The 15,334-nt window shown below is 41.3% G+C and overlaps 2 protein-coding genes across 2 annotated transcripts; both read right to left on the bottom strand.

The window, feature by feature from the left end:
- Positions 1-2,744: 2,744 nt before the first annotated feature.
- Positions 2,745-7,666, bottom strand: nutf2 (nuclear transport factor 2). Its single transcript, XM_034535684.1, has 5 exons — positions 7,571-7,666; positions 6,353-6,474; positions 4,660-4,731; positions 4,181-4,279; positions 2,745-3,678 (listed from the first exon to the last, which is right to left on the bottom strand). The coding sequence occupies exons 2-5, from the start codon at positions 6,449-6,451 to the stop codon at positions 3,565-3,567; spliced, it is 384 nt and encodes a 127-aa protein (XP_034391575.1). The 5' UTR covers positions 6,452-6,474; positions 7,571-7,666; the 3' UTR covers positions 2,745-3,564.
- A 3,957-nt stretch (positions 7,667-11,623) lies between these two features.
- On the bottom strand, positions 11,624-14,499 carry tsnaxip1 (translin-associated factor X interacting protein 1). Its single transcript, XM_034534674.1, has 6 exons — positions 14,478-14,499; positions 13,668-13,834; positions 13,438-13,551; positions 12,765-12,874; positions 12,472-12,586; positions 11,624-11,906 (listed from the first exon to the last, which is right to left on the bottom strand). Exons 1-6 carry the CDS (start codon positions 14,497-14,499, stop codon positions 11,880-11,882), a joined length of 555 nt encoding a protein of 184 aa, XP_034390565.1. The 3' UTR covers positions 11,624-11,879.
- Positions 14,500-15,334: the final 835 nt, after the last annotated feature.

Here is a 15,334-nt window from a genome sequence, read left to right as displayed (position 1 = left end):
TGCCATCAATGCAGTGTAGTCCTGGCGAAACTTAACACCGCTCCGTCTAGGACGTTTTTTTTCCTACCTTTTTTACAACTTAACATTCATTTTAATTATTTAAAATTGTATTTAACAGTGTAGCCATTCTTCTGACTTAATTATTCTGCAAATCTTGGATTATTTTTTATTTAGTGATTGCGGTTGGCTCCTGCTCTCCACCACTGCGATCTGGTCAACTGGCGTTGGCTGGCTAGCCGACAGTCTCTTGCTGGCCGGTGGCTGCCAACGAGCCAGCCGACTCCCTGCTGGACGCTCTCCACCGCTGCCGCCTGGACAATCCTGGACAACTGGCGTTGGCTGGCTAGCCGACAGTCTCTTGCTGGCTGGCCGACGGTCTCTTGCTGGCTGGCCGACTCCCTGCTCCATGCTGTTGCTCTGAGGCTGGTCGCCTCTCAGCGGTCCTGGTGCTCCCGTGGTCCGGTCCGTGGTTGGCGATTGCATCCTCCTCGTCTGGCATGGTTCTGCAGTGTTCCACCTCGCAGCCCCTCGGGCTCAACAGCTTCTCTGCTCCTCCGTTCGTCTCGGCCATCGGGGCGCTCGGACTCCTTCGTCGGCCCTGTTGCATCCAGAGCCTCCTGCGGAGGGTTTGTTTGCTCCTGGCCTGATCGCTCCACGCTTTCCATCCCCTCCCTCTGGTCGGCCGAGCGCATCGCTGCAGCTCGTCATCACAACAACAGTTCTCAAGAGCGAGATGGTGGCAACGAAATTAGGAACTGTTACAGCTCCCCCACCACACTCTACTCTTCCTGCTGACTCCACTCCCCAAAACCGGACTGGTACACTCCAAGATGTCGTCCTTTTATGCAGTTCTTTGGTTCCCCTATTTTAGTTTGTCTGTTCCGATTTATTTTGTATTTGTAATTTTCTATTCCTCTATTGTGTTCATTGCCTATATGGCATGGTCTCTTTTGCCTCATGTATTTTCTGAAATGTTTACTTGTATTGATGTTATGTTTTTACCTTGCTTCTATGTAGAGCACTTTGTAAACCGTTTTTAAAGGTGCTATATAAATAAATGTATTATTATTATGTTTGAGAAACAAAGGGTTCCACAGTGGGCCTCTTGGTTCAGAAACATGGCTTTCTTTCCTTCTTTGTGCCTCTATAAAAATGTTTTAAAAAGGTGGCAATTAGCCACGCCGGCACACCTCGAGAAACGCTACTCACCTAACTCACCTCGGACTTCCGGTCAGATCCTGGTTCCTGCCATCTCCGAGAGCTTTCCGATGACCCCTCTATTGTCGGATGCATCAACAAAGACAACGAGGAGCCAAGAGGACTTGATGGCGAGCTTTGTGCCATTGATGCGACAACAATCACCTTAAACTCAACATCAGCAGGACCAAAGGGGGACGGACAGGAGGAACAGGAAGCCCCCTGTCCCAGTAACCAATCCGGTATGAGGGGCTGGACTCAAACAAGTACCTTTGGGTCAAACTGAATAAAAAAAATTATAAAAACTGGACTCAAAACCAAAGCCCTCCTCAGCAATGGCTGAAATGCACATCCAGCACATATCGGCTGCACATAAATGGGTACCAAACAGGCCGACTTGGCCCAAGGCCTCAGGGCTCCCCCCCATAAGTTGCATAGACGAAGGGCTTCGTCAATACGGTCGAGAACGGAGCCCTAAAAGAAAACTCCCACTGGAAAAGTGAGGAAATAGCCTAAACATTCATCATGATGTCCCAAGAAAGAAAACATCATGACGCAATTAAAGAGTTTATCTGTAGGACCTCAAAGGTGGTGTATGTTGTCAATGTGCTGCATTTGGGTAATCGAGTGCTCCCGCTTTGGAAATCCTGTTGCGATGGATTCTGTCGAGCTATAACGGTTGTGTTCATAGAGCCACACCGCTCCCATTGATTGGTTTGTTTATGTGCTTTGCCTCCTGGACAAGTCTGTTCAATGAGCTTGTTGTAAACTAACATATGCTTTGCCACAATTTATGCCTATAGCCATAATCGGCAATTGTGACCCATGGTTTTGACTTTATGACTTCATCTGGGAATTTATTGAAAAAAAAATGTCTACCGTCTCCGTAATATTGTCTGTACAGCCTCAACAGCAATAGAGGATAAACACTGGTGACCTTATAATAGTTTATTACAGTTGAGCTGTGGGCTGACTTGGGGTTAAAAAAAAACACGGTTTTCCTCCCCCCCTCCGATACGCAACTCATGGTAACTTTCATTAATGAGCTTGGATCCGATACCAGTGCTCCCTTCTTCCCAGATGTTAAATCTGTATAGCTCACAGCGTGAAACACCTGGGCCTCATGTTTATTTAACGCGACATGAGAACAGGCCTTTTTTTGCGGCACAAAAAACTGAGTTATGACTTAATGAATGTATCTAATAAAGAGGGAATTTTACAATCCGTATTTAATGTGGATCGGTCACATCTGTCCGACACACAATATTTCACTTAATAAGGTCAGTATCAGCCCGATTACAAACCGGCAGAGGCATGTTTAAATATTTGCCTCTCAAATCAACTGGATCACAATAAATATAAACTCGCTATTGTTTTTTCTAGAGCTAATCCTATGTAGTAAAGTCACCCAAGCTAATACATTGGCAAAAAGCAACGACGATATGCACTGAAAACACTCGTAATAAGACTTACTGTGGAGAGATAAATGAAGGATTGGGGGGGAAACAATCAGCCACAGAATGACATGGAGAGACAAGGCCACAGCATTAAGAAAAAGAGTCCAGGTTTTATTGTCTATCGTGGCTGTAGTCCATGTTTACTGCCAGACATGTCTGTGTGAGAGAGAAAGACAGATTGAGAGAGAGAGAGAATATTCAGGAGCCAATCACACAGTGCGGTCAAACTTTGTTGTCCATGATCTTTTGCTTTGCGAGAGCAAAACCAGGCATGAGAGGGAACCATAGCAAAGTTAACAGTTGTGTAAAAGGAAGATGAAACTCAGTTGAACACAAGTGGCATCTAAAAACAACTTGGAACGCAAGTCGGAACTGATGGAGCCACCTTTGAACCTGAACCTGAATCTACAAACCAGTCAAAAAACAGTGCCAACAGAACTGGCTTATAGCAGTGGAGTTAACAGTAGAGTAGAACAGGTTTGAATTAGGAAAAAGGTGGAGAGCAGCGCAGAACTGGAGTAAATGGCGTCGTTCAGCTGTTTGTGTCTCTCTCTGGTGCCTTGAGTGTCAATATTGTAATGGGGGACTCCCGGCATCATGCAGATCAGCGAAGTGGCAGACAGGGGCATCTGATTGGTTGGCTGGCTCTCAGCAAAGGATCAAATCGCAGTTCTACTGGGGCGGTCTGTAAACCCACCTGGATGAGGTTCAGTGATTGACATCTAGAATCCGGTGTTTGCAAGAGTCAAGCAGGCGTAAATGAGACAGCAGAAGGGAGAGGCGAGTGTCCTCTCATCTCTCCAACCCCTCCTTCCCCTCCCTCCATACTTCACTCACGTGGTGCCCTTCACTACGGGCGCCCCTGCCCACCAAAGCGGGGAGGGGGTGGGGGGGAGGGGGGGTGGGGTGGTTAGCCAAAGTTGTGAATGGCCAGCCTGAACATGTCATTGGTGCACACCCACGCACTGTTAATGTTCTTCAGGAGGAAACTCTGATGGAAACCCATGACGGGGTCGTCATCTACCTACGAACACATAAACAAACAGAACGAGTAAGGGATCAGGACACAGTCAGCAGAACAGTGGTTTAATATCAGTTACATCGAAGTCAGTAGACTGGTTGTGGAGAAACAGTTGTGTACTTCCTTCTTTGCCAAGTTAGAAGAAATAACTAGCCTGGGAGGAAACAAAGTTGCTAGCTAGTTAAAGCTTGTTAGTTTCACCCAAAGCTGCCCTGTGAGTTTCCTTGTAAACAAAGTTTCTGCATACATTCATTGTCACTCACCAAAATAAATTGTGTGCATCCTTGTGCAACACTTTGGCACTTCTCAATTTTAGGACCTGTGTTGTTCTCTCTTGTCTGTGTGCGTGCGTGCGTGCGTGCGTGCGTGCGTGCATATATATATATATATATATATATATATATATATATATATATATATATATATATATATATATATATATAGCATGATGATTTGGCTGGAACAGGACATGCTTCAAAATGAGGTGAATAACAGTGCAACTTACTTTTAGCTGTCCTACTACCATACTCAAGATGTTGCAGTCTGGAGTTGGCTGGTGGTCCTGCACTGTTATACTATGCACTATTTTTGGGAAGGGTAGACTCTGGCACACAGACAGGGATACAAAATTAAAATACATACAGGTATATCAGACACTGAAAGAATAGAGGAAATCAAAACTTATCTTTAACTACTTTCATCAACTTAAAATGAGTATATATAATAATCATCCTCAACAAAAATGTACTCGCTGGTTTTGACTACCACAAAAAGGTTGTGGAGAAATCACATTACTTGACAGATGCATGTTAACACAGATTTTACAATAACAGGTTACAGGAAGTGCATGTCAATGCATGGTCCGAATATCTAGATTACCAGATTCCTCCGAATAATCTAGTTTCTTGGTTGCATTTAAAATATACTGACTATCATTCCCAGTGTGCTTCTCAAAAGACGGAATATGTTACCAAGTAAACTCACAATGAGTTTCCCAACAATTGCCTTTTTTCCTTGGAACTGCTGTCCTTCCCATGTGAGGCATGACTCGTCGATCTGTGTGGTGCAAGACAGAGAGATGGAGAGGAAAAAGATGAGTTGCAGAGGATGCCATTTACAGATGAAAGGGTCTACCAAAAAGGCCACATCAAAAAAACTCAAGCTTTGCTCCCTTCAAGGGCCATCAGTTTGAAATTGACATGAAAGAAGCATGAGTCCAGTTTTGAGAGTCAGAGTGAGAAGGTTAATAATGACACTAATTCATGACTATGTTGTGTATTTTTTAAATTAGTTACATTGTAGATACAAAAAAACAGTCTGATGTAGACAATTGATGCGTAAAAATGAAGTTAAAAAAACACAAACAAAGAAATAATTTGTTGGTGCAGGACTAAGAACCAAGAAATTACCCAAAAATGTAATTGCATATGATGGGCAAATATGTGACAATTTTTGTCCCATTCTGGAGCCCTGTGGTGTGTGACAACCTACTTTCATACAATATTACTCTTCTCATGCCTTCCATCTACAGGAAGACTTTGAAAAGGTTAAAGTCTGGCACACGCTCACATTTAAAGACGGGTTTTTTTTGCATCATGTTTCACAAAGACTGGGGATCTTGCAGGGTCACTATTTAGGAGCCCACAATTATAATTTCCCATCCTGCATCAGGTGTAAATAGACTTGTGTTGATTAAGTTTGTGATATAATCACTAAAAAGTGACAAGCAACAACTTAAGTCACTTATTCAGACCATCAGGGAAAAGGCAGAAATATATTAAAATATACTAAATTGTAATTCATTCACTTGAAAGTTGCTCGGAGCAATCGCATTGACCAGCCCTTATTTAAACAGCTTGAGGACTCTCCCCTCTTATTGCGCCATGCGCAGGCAGTAGGTAGGCACAAAGACGCCACTCACCGCAAGAGTGGGAGTTAATACAGTGGGCATTATACACTCCTAAGCACTCTTGTAAAGTTATGGAGAGAGCGCACCTATTGGTTGTGGACTAAAAATTTACAATTATATTAAACATATTGTATATTATTAGAATGACAAGATGAGAAAAGGACTGACTTTAGACGGCTCGGACTGAGTTTTATGACCACCTTACACTAAACGGTTGGGATCACCAGAGCACGCAAGTCCATCAAAAACTCATGATTTCAGTGAAATCGCTTGAAAGGTCATCTGGTGTGATGACAGCATTATATTTGATCAATCAGCAGGTCCAGTTGTATAAAATATTAGATATTTAAAAATAACATTGCATAAACACACACTTGACAGAGAAGTCCCCACCTGCGGGAAGCTGGAACCAGAGATAATTTGGCATTTTGGCTTGCAACACTACTGAAACTGAGTAAGTGATTATAAAAATATGATTAAATGTCAGTACCTCGACTAATAGATTAACTGCACAATTGATTAATTCAAAGATTTTGTGTCTAACGGTGTTCATAATTAATTTTTATTGATCAAGTGAGAACACATAAAAACAGGCCCCACTCTATTCTAAGCAGGCTCCGTCTTGGATTACAGTGCACACTGAGCTTTGGCCGTACTCAAGATAGTGTTCGATTTGTGTAGCATTCATTAAACAAAGTGAATTCACGAGTGCGGCCCAGCCCTGTGGTATGACACCTCGTGTCAAAAGCATTGTTCTGCCACACTCACATATATGGTTCCGAGTTGTGATCTGTCCGAGTCAAATAAGTGATAGTAATGCTGCACAAAGCTGGATCCTATCTGCTCCCATAGAGGCTGGTCCACCATCCTGAATCACCCTGCAACACACACTGGGAAGATGGAGGGGCAGAAGGGGAGCCGTTTAAGAAATTCTCTAAATCATTTACAACACAAAAGCAATGTAACTACATTACAATACAGTATAAACTTAAAAGGCAGAGTGTAATTTGTATTCACTTACTATGAATACTGAGATGAATGCAATATCTAAATCCAGTGTATACCCTCACACTGTACAAACCAAAGGAAAAGAGGCAACAGAATATTGCTAACCTATCTGGATCACATGTATTTATTTCCGCTTGAAACAAAACTGTGTTCACTTTGCTGACTTACTTTCTGGGAAACTTCCTTGATACTGAGAAATATACACGGTCGACCTCAAGTGCACAAACACATATAGAGTACAGTCACACTATGTAAAAACAAGCCTTAAAACTACTTTAACCAGCAGAGTTGTACTAAACACCCCGCACTGCTGGTATCTTCACTTCAATGACACTGACAGCACAAGTCATGTGCTTCAACATAACTATACAGTTGTCCCTGGGACAATCCGAGAGCTCTGAAAATCCACGATTTATTCGAATCAACATCCTGTAAAACATTACAAACAGTCCCCGGCTCACTGGACAACCGTTGAGGGCAGGGGGGAGAGAACGTAAGCTTCTTTAGGATCGTTACCAAGCGGGAACGCTCTCGTAACCCTTTGGCTAGTTACCGTGAGCTAACTAGCTTGCTGCTGCTACTAGCATGTGAGCGGTCTTGTTTGCTAACGTTAGCCTGTGTTGCCAGAGGCAGTTCACGCACCTAGCATGCCTCCCCGCCTGATAATGTTACACGCCAGATACATTATACGTCCGGGCGTTAGCTAACTGACTGGCTGGCGTTCGCCATTTTACCGGTTGCTAAAAATACCCGGTCTCCGCCAAGTGTTGTCGGTTCCTCTGGGCCCGCGCGCACAGCTCCCCTACATAGGCGTGCCCAACGTTTGCCCTAAACCGGGTGGGAACAGCCATTTGAACTACTTCTAATATCTTACACTTGTTCAAATGTCCGACGAAACTATCACTTTTTGCTTTGCGAAAATGTTTCAATTCACTATTCCACGAGACGGTTTCTTAAAAACATTTAAAATAAACTTACCTCTCTAACCAACACCGAGGCCTGCTTCACGATGGCACAGTGAAGTGTCCGCTTCGCTATGAAGTCACGCATTCAAAAGCCGTACCAGACCCGGTGCCTTCTGGGGATTGTAGTTCATCCCACGTTCGACATTTGATTTGTTTCTAGGTCTCACAATTGTATTTAGTTATGGTCATACTACTAAAGCTATTTGAATTTAGTATAGAAATTAATTAATTAATAAAAGGGTAGCTTTGTGTTTTGTCTGATGTAATAGATAACAGAGAACAGTTAGCTTAATTTGATCATCTTATTGTCCAAGGCACATTGCATACATGTATACAGTATATGAATATATAAATATTGGAAAAATATGTATATATTCATATCTCAATATTGTTAAATTAATTGTGATATGAATATACACATTTTGGAATAATACACCTCAATCTGGCCCAGGGGCAAAGATTAGCTGTAGGCCCCTATTCAGTCGCTCAGTTCAACTAAACCTCCTCAACAAGACAGGGCTGGGAGATTAGGTAAAACATGCAGGAGCCACCTAACATCACTCACCATTTCAGTTTATATTGTTCTTCAAGTTATATGGTGTATAACTATTTGCACTGAATCCATCACTACACATACATTGCCACACACCGTTAAGCCCATTGCAGTTGGCCACTTTGTCCATTTGGTAATCCAATTTATTTTATGCTGTGATCATTTCAACCATGTTGCCCAGCCCTATTTCTTGATTATAGGTTGCTTGTCATTTGTAGATGATTTGTAGAATTATTTACCAGGTCAAGTTGTTCTTATACTGGAATGGATTTTAAATGTGATATGGAGAAAAGTCAGTAAATCCAAGGAGCCAAAATGATTTGGTGTATGCTTCAAAAAGCACTACTTTGATCATCCACATGACATTTTTGGCCGGCATTGCAGATCAATTTGCCAATCTCAGACCGCTTTGTATATTTAAGACATTAACCGAAAAATGTTTAATCACCACTTCATTGACACACAACAAACAGCTCGTACAACTGCATTGGCTGGGAATCGATACACACATGTTTGACCCTCAGGTCAATACTAATTAAGAAAGCACATTACATGATATACACTTATAACTAGGTAATGGAAGGGTTTAGGGTACTGTGTGGTCCATAAGTAGGCTTAAGCTAAAACATTTACATTAGTATTATATTTGACATGTATTAGGTACATACATACATGTGTCCTTTTTAAACTGATGAGGGCATAGTTTAAGCTCTCTGCCCTAAGCTTGAGCTGCTTCTCAGCCCAAACAAGTCCTGTATATGTCCTTGGACTTTTCTAATAACTCCTGAACCTCATTCATACATGGATAAATTGTTTGAGTGTGCATGTGGTTCATGTCAATGGGGGTCCCGGATGATGTGACCCTCTAAAACTGTGCGTTTCTTTGTCCTCACCTGTCCGGTAAGCGCTGCAGCAGTGAGGTCATCAGAACGTGCAGTTGTAGTGACTTTTGTTGTGCAGAGTTTGAGCTACTGCATTCTGTGCAATACAGAAGTAGCGGGGGATTAGAAAACAATGTGAGCCATGTTTGTGTTTCACAGCAGATTTACATAGCGAAGAGGAATCTGATGACAGGAAGGATGTGTTTCTTAAACTCCTGGCTTCTGGGATGGGCTTGGTCTTTTGTTGGTGCTTTTTGCTGACAATGACGAAGCAGATTCAAAAGCTCCAGATGGGATGGCAAGCTTGATGCGGGTTAAATGTGACTGTTCAGATATATGAAATCGTTCAAAACTCCCCATTGGTACTTTGTGATAGATCAGGGTAAATACAGCTTTAACCTCTACAAACCATAGAAATGGAACCGATTTAGAACATACATTGGCCCAATTCCAATGACCCTCCTAAGGCCTTGAACCCTGAACCCTCAGGGACTTCACTTTACATCACCTGGACAATGATTGAGTGTGAGAGGCTGTAAGGGCCAGCAATTATGTACATACAAATGGGACAGCATTTTACTGCAACGTATTAACCGTAACAAAATTATAACATGTTATGTATCATTATACAATATGTATTACTCCTTAATTTGAACATATTACAGGCTCATGTTTTCCCATTCAATTCAACGTAGCAGGATGGTCACAGCGGCGGCCATTTTTATGTGAATCGTTGCTCTTACGATCTGTATAAACTAAACCAATTTATGGCATGTCCCAGACTCACTGAGGTGAGCACTAACTGTTAAATCGACTTGTAGAGTAGTAACGTTAGGGAACGTAGACAGAGTAAGTTAGTAAAATGTACCAACTGAATGCTTCATTTCACTTGTCACAGCATAGGAAAGCACATTGCTATGGCCAGATGACTGACAACTTTGTTTAAAACATGGTGACGAACAAGAAGAACTCGGTGCCTTCCTCTCCCTTTCTGCTGCGCACCAGGACCACAGAGAGAATTCCAGGTCTGGCTGCTGCCCGGATAATAAACATGCAAGAGGACGACAGTAAGAATACAAACATGCACATTCTGGACAAATGGGGAAAAAAAGTGTGTCTGGCGGTTGTGGTGGTCGAGATGGAGTGGAAGCGAGGCAAGGAGGACTGGTTCCTCTTTGGCAAGTCATCTAATCACACACTGGCACACCGGTCATGGTCTGTCCTGCTTCAAGATGATGTTTTTCCCTTTGTTACATGCCATTTATTCAGTCGTGTTAAGTGCTTCCTGTTTTATTTTGTTACTCACCTCTCCTACCGTTTTATATAACTTCACTTCCTGCCTTTGTGTGCTTTTCCCGTCCAAATTGTTTTGTTTGACAGCCACTCCCTGATAACTTCCACCTGTCCCTGGTTATCACCCGCCTTTCCTCATGTATTCATGCTGCGTTCCAGACATCTCGGTGGTCAGAATTTTCACATTTGAAACTTCCGACCATGCGTTCTACGTTAAATAAAACATGACAGATCATGACACTATCTGTGCATTCCAATACCCATTCTACTATACTATTTAGTATATATAACAATATTTAGCTATGTCAAATGTAGTATGCCACAAATACCAGGTTTTCTTAGCATGTACTTTAATTTCAGACTGGGGGACATTTTCAAACAAGAAACAGTCAAATTAACATTTACTGATGACTGTCCATGGCCGAAAAGAGTTTATCTGGGGTGGCCACAAACAGCACTCATTCATTAATCTCTTTCTCCAGACCACATACTTCAGGGGCTTTTCAGGCTGGCCTGTTTCCACACGTTCTTTATGCAGATGCACCATCTGCACTGCTATCTGCTCTCAAGCTGTAAAAACAGCAACACACCTGCATGAAGCGGAGCCTGTCTATGTTTCACTGTGGCGAAAGTAAGCAAGCATGTAAATACATGCAGTACACAATAATTGAATTAAATCAGCTACTCTAATACATATCTTAATTTAAATACTGTCTTTGTAGAAGTACACATTTTGTTGATGAGCAGCAGCTGTTAGATTTGCTAGATTCGCATGCCTCCACTGACTTGTGTACCCTTGATCCCCCATTGCGGCAAATCAAACAGTGCTTTTACCATGCGGCAATATCCAATTCAGTTCAGCCACGGAGGTCGTGTTTTTGTCACGTTTTTGTGTACATTCCATTGACTTACATTCATTTCCTGAAGACCCTAACCTTAAACCGAGTATTCACCCTAAAATGTAATAATGTATATTCTGGGGCCATGCATTTTGTCTCCATAAGTAAGGCGAGTCCTCACAATGTAACTGTGTCAACAGATTTAAGTCCCCACAAGTCATGAAAACACGGCACAGCCACCCACCAACACACATACTCAAAGTCGGGGATTAAATGTGTTGCTACACAAAAATAAAAGACAAATTTTGATGAAAAATATATTGGAAATCATGTATTTCAAAGTTGTAACGAATAGCTTATGCATGCAAGAAACATACAAATAAAAAGCCATTTGACTGACCATTATAAATTTATAGTGATTTTTTAAGTTTTTGATAAGCATTTGGCAACTCACTCTACATGGCACCCATGGTTCTAATAGCATCTCAGGGTCAGTCAAATTACATTTTCCTTTACCAAATCCACATTGTGAGGCTTCTATTGCAGCTCCCAATACAATGGTGGTGAATGGCACTGTTTTATTTTGATCAGACAGTGATATTGCATGACTAATGTACATAACATTTGCCATATCTAAATATCAGAAACTGTTAGTTGTCCAACCTCCTTAACGAACAATCTATCAAATGTATACAACAACATTATATCAGTCGCCGGCTGGACAGGGGTTTGATGCAACATTTTCCTCTGATTCTTCTAGGCTCTCGCATCGGATGCTGCTAGCTGTTGGAGCATTAAAGTCAAGAGATACACATTTTAAAAAACGAACAAGAACCAATTAAAACAAAAAAAATACAATTAATTCATAAAGTATTCCGACCCCTTCACTTTTGGCACATTTTGATATCTCGCAATGGACTCCAAATAAGAAACATCTCAAAGATGAGAAATGGGAGGCACCTGAGCTAATTAAAAAAAAGATGAAAGCGCCATAGCAAAGAGGCTGAATGTCAATGTGATGTTTCTTTTTTTTCTTTTTAATAAGAGAGAAATTCTAATACATTGTTTGTGCTTTGCCTTTATGATGTATCGAGTTAATATGTTGAAGGAAAAAATAGCAAAATTTGGAAAAAAAGGTGAAGGAGTATGACCATTTTCGGAATGCACTGTATACTGATTCTGATATTTTCGATTGATTCCCTGGCTTCAATGACCACACTTTTGGGGGAAATTTCACTGTAATTCAATGTTTTCACCCACTAAGAGCACGAAGGTCTGAGAGTGGCTGCAAATGCAGGCCATGGATCACAGATTGTGAGAAGATGGTGCAACCTCTGGTGGTACGTACCAGTCTCTGAGAGGAGATGGCGTCATTGCTGCTGTCTGGTTTACTTTGAGCCGAGTCCACAAGTTCATCTATTTCCTGATCTGACTTCAGAGGGAACCCTGTTTTCGGGGCCGTCCTACATAACAAACATGCATGAACACACAAGACCTGCCAAATGATATATTTGTGATGTTTACTTCTGAATTGAGGGTCTAATAATAGAGGGTGCCATTAGATGTTGTTAATCTATATGAATAAAACTGCTGTGACTGCAATGGTGTGTATGCTTCTGTTTGCATTTATATTTGTATCACCTCAACTCCTGGACAGTGAGTGTGCCGCTCTGAGGGGCATTGGAGTTGATTGGGTCTTTGAGGTGGTCGGACTGAATCTGGCTTTGCCCCTGAAACAAACTATCCTCCATCTGAAAACCACAAACAGCTGTAATAAGTCGCAGTTCAACATTTTGGGAAAAATGCGTATTTGCCTTTATGCCAAGAGTTTGAGAATTCTCCTCTGGTGTCTGTTGGTTCAATAAAAAGCTGGAGCCTGGAAATAGCTAGCTTAGTTTAGCTTAGCATAAGTGATGAAATGGGGTAACAGCTGGTCTGATTCTGTCTAAACGTAAAACAAATAAAAAAATATCCACCAACCAGCAATTCATATATATATATATATATATATATATATATATATATATATATATATATATATATATATATATTATTTTTACAGATTTAGTAAACTGTTGTTGCTGGTAGGCGGGTCTGTGTTTAATTTAGGACAGAGCCAGACTATAGAGTTCCCCATTCCCAACCTTTATGCTAAGCTAAGCTAGCTATGTCCCCTTACATTTAAAATGGTATTGTTTTTTAAAATTTGTTGGGGGGCCTGCCAAAAAAACAAATTACCTTCAAATGTGAAGACATAACTACATAACGGTTGATCACAACATATTCCTTTTGAATATTGGGTGTTATAAAGTACCTGCACAGGGACGGGGTGGCGTGCCTCAATCTGCATGCTGCCTCCTTTGTGGAGCTCCAGCAGGGTGTCGTACTCACTTTTCAACTGGTCAAAGTCACCCTGCAACGTCTTCAACTGGAAATATAAAAACACCGCGGCGGAGACTGTTAACATTTTAAAATCTTGCATTCTGTGTGTGTGTACGTGCAGGTGGGTTTGTGTGTGCAGCACGTGTGTCCATATGTGTCTACCTGCAGGAGGTCCTGTTTGTGTGTTTTTTCCAGGGTGTCCCAGTTGCGTCTGGGCACGACATCCCAGTACTCTGCCTTCATCCTATTGAGCTCCTCCTGGGCTTTAGTCAGGTCTTTCCGACACACCTTCAGAGCCAGCTGCAGCTCCACCGGGTCCTTAGCCCCTTCTTTCAATATGGAAACACATTCCAGAAGAAACTTTGATATATTAAACAATGTACTGTATAGTTTAGGTATTTAGTTGAGCCTCTTATTTATAAAAAATCCTAACATGAAAGGTATCGTTCATTTTATAAATTTTTTTGGTCAAAGTGACATTTTCAAAGTGCTTTGTTAGATGACAAGATTGATACCGTGCTCATGTTCGGACAAATCTGTAAATATAAAGATCATGCGCCTCAAAAAACAGTCCAGACTGTTAACATTTTAAAATCTTGCATTCTGTGTGTGTGTACGTGCAGGTGGGTTTGTGTGTGCAGCACTCATTCATTAATCTCTTTCTCCAGACCACATACTTCAGGGGCTTTTCAGGCTGGCCTGTTTCCACACGTTCTTTATGCAGATGCACCATCTGCACTGCTATCTGCTCTCAAGCTGTAAAAACAGCAACACACCTGCATGAAGCGGAGCCTGTCTATGTTTCACTGTGGCGAAAGTAAGCAAGCATGTAAATACATGCAGTACACAATAATTGAATTAAATCAGCTACTCTAATACATATCTTAATTTAAATACTGTCTTTGTAGAAGTACACATTTTGTTGATGAGCAGCAGCTGTTAGATTTGCTAGATTCGCATGCCTCCACTGACTTGTGTACCCTTGATCCCCCATTGCGGCAAATCAAACAGTGCTTTTATTGCACGTTGTAGTTACGAGTTTACTTGTTGTTGTAGTTGTCATTATACAACAGGGTTGCACACCGAAATTGAACATACTTTGCTACATAGTAAAGATACCTAATAATAAAACAAAAAAGTTGTATATTATATATTTAATATTTTAATTACTTGCCTTTTTTTGTGTGACGGTGTTAAAGTTGGAAATGTTACATCTTTATGTGGCGACATTTCTAGCGACTTTATGGCGGCCCAATAATAACGGAGCAACCTCTTGTCCTACCTATATATATAACCTAACTAGCGTTAGCTAGCTAGTTATATTGCTGAATTTGGCCCGTTTAGCTCAAGGTTGGCTTTAGCATTACAAATCACAGCATTGTAACGGGGTTTCTATGGTAACGAGAACGGACCACGCAGCAAGACCCACATAGTAGACCGCGGCGCGCCTAACTAGTTTTTAAATCGTGTAAGCAAAAAACTTTCCTTCTAAATAAAGAACACGGAGACGCTGTCTAAACATGGGAAACGGCGACTTTTTTTGTAAACGAGTCTGTACAAGTCATCAACGCTGACTTTTTCCAATTATATGTATGAATACATTTTTCTTTTTTATACTTCATAAATATCCCATATGAACTGCACCTTCCAAAATGCCGCATTACAGTAGGCCTAATAACATAGAGATACGAAAAACATCACCTGGCAAAATCTCTTGAATAAAAACTCATTAGGCATATTTAGAGAAAAATAATACACTTTTTCTGTTGTTCTGGAAATAATATGAATTCCGTCAACGGATTTTCATGTATTACAAATACTTGTATGTT

The sequence above is a fragment of the Cyclopterus lumpus genome, chromosome 6 (assembly GCF_009769545.1).
Source record: "Cyclopterus lumpus isolate fCycLum1 chromosome 6, fCycLum1.pri, whole genome shotgun sequence".
NCBI classification, from domain to species: domain Eukaryota; kingdom Metazoa; phylum Chordata; class Actinopteri; order Perciformes; family Cyclopteridae; genus Cyclopterus; species Cyclopterus lumpus.
Note: the sequence above shows the minus strand (reverse complement) of the source record. Positions and strands in the feature narration are given on the sequence as shown.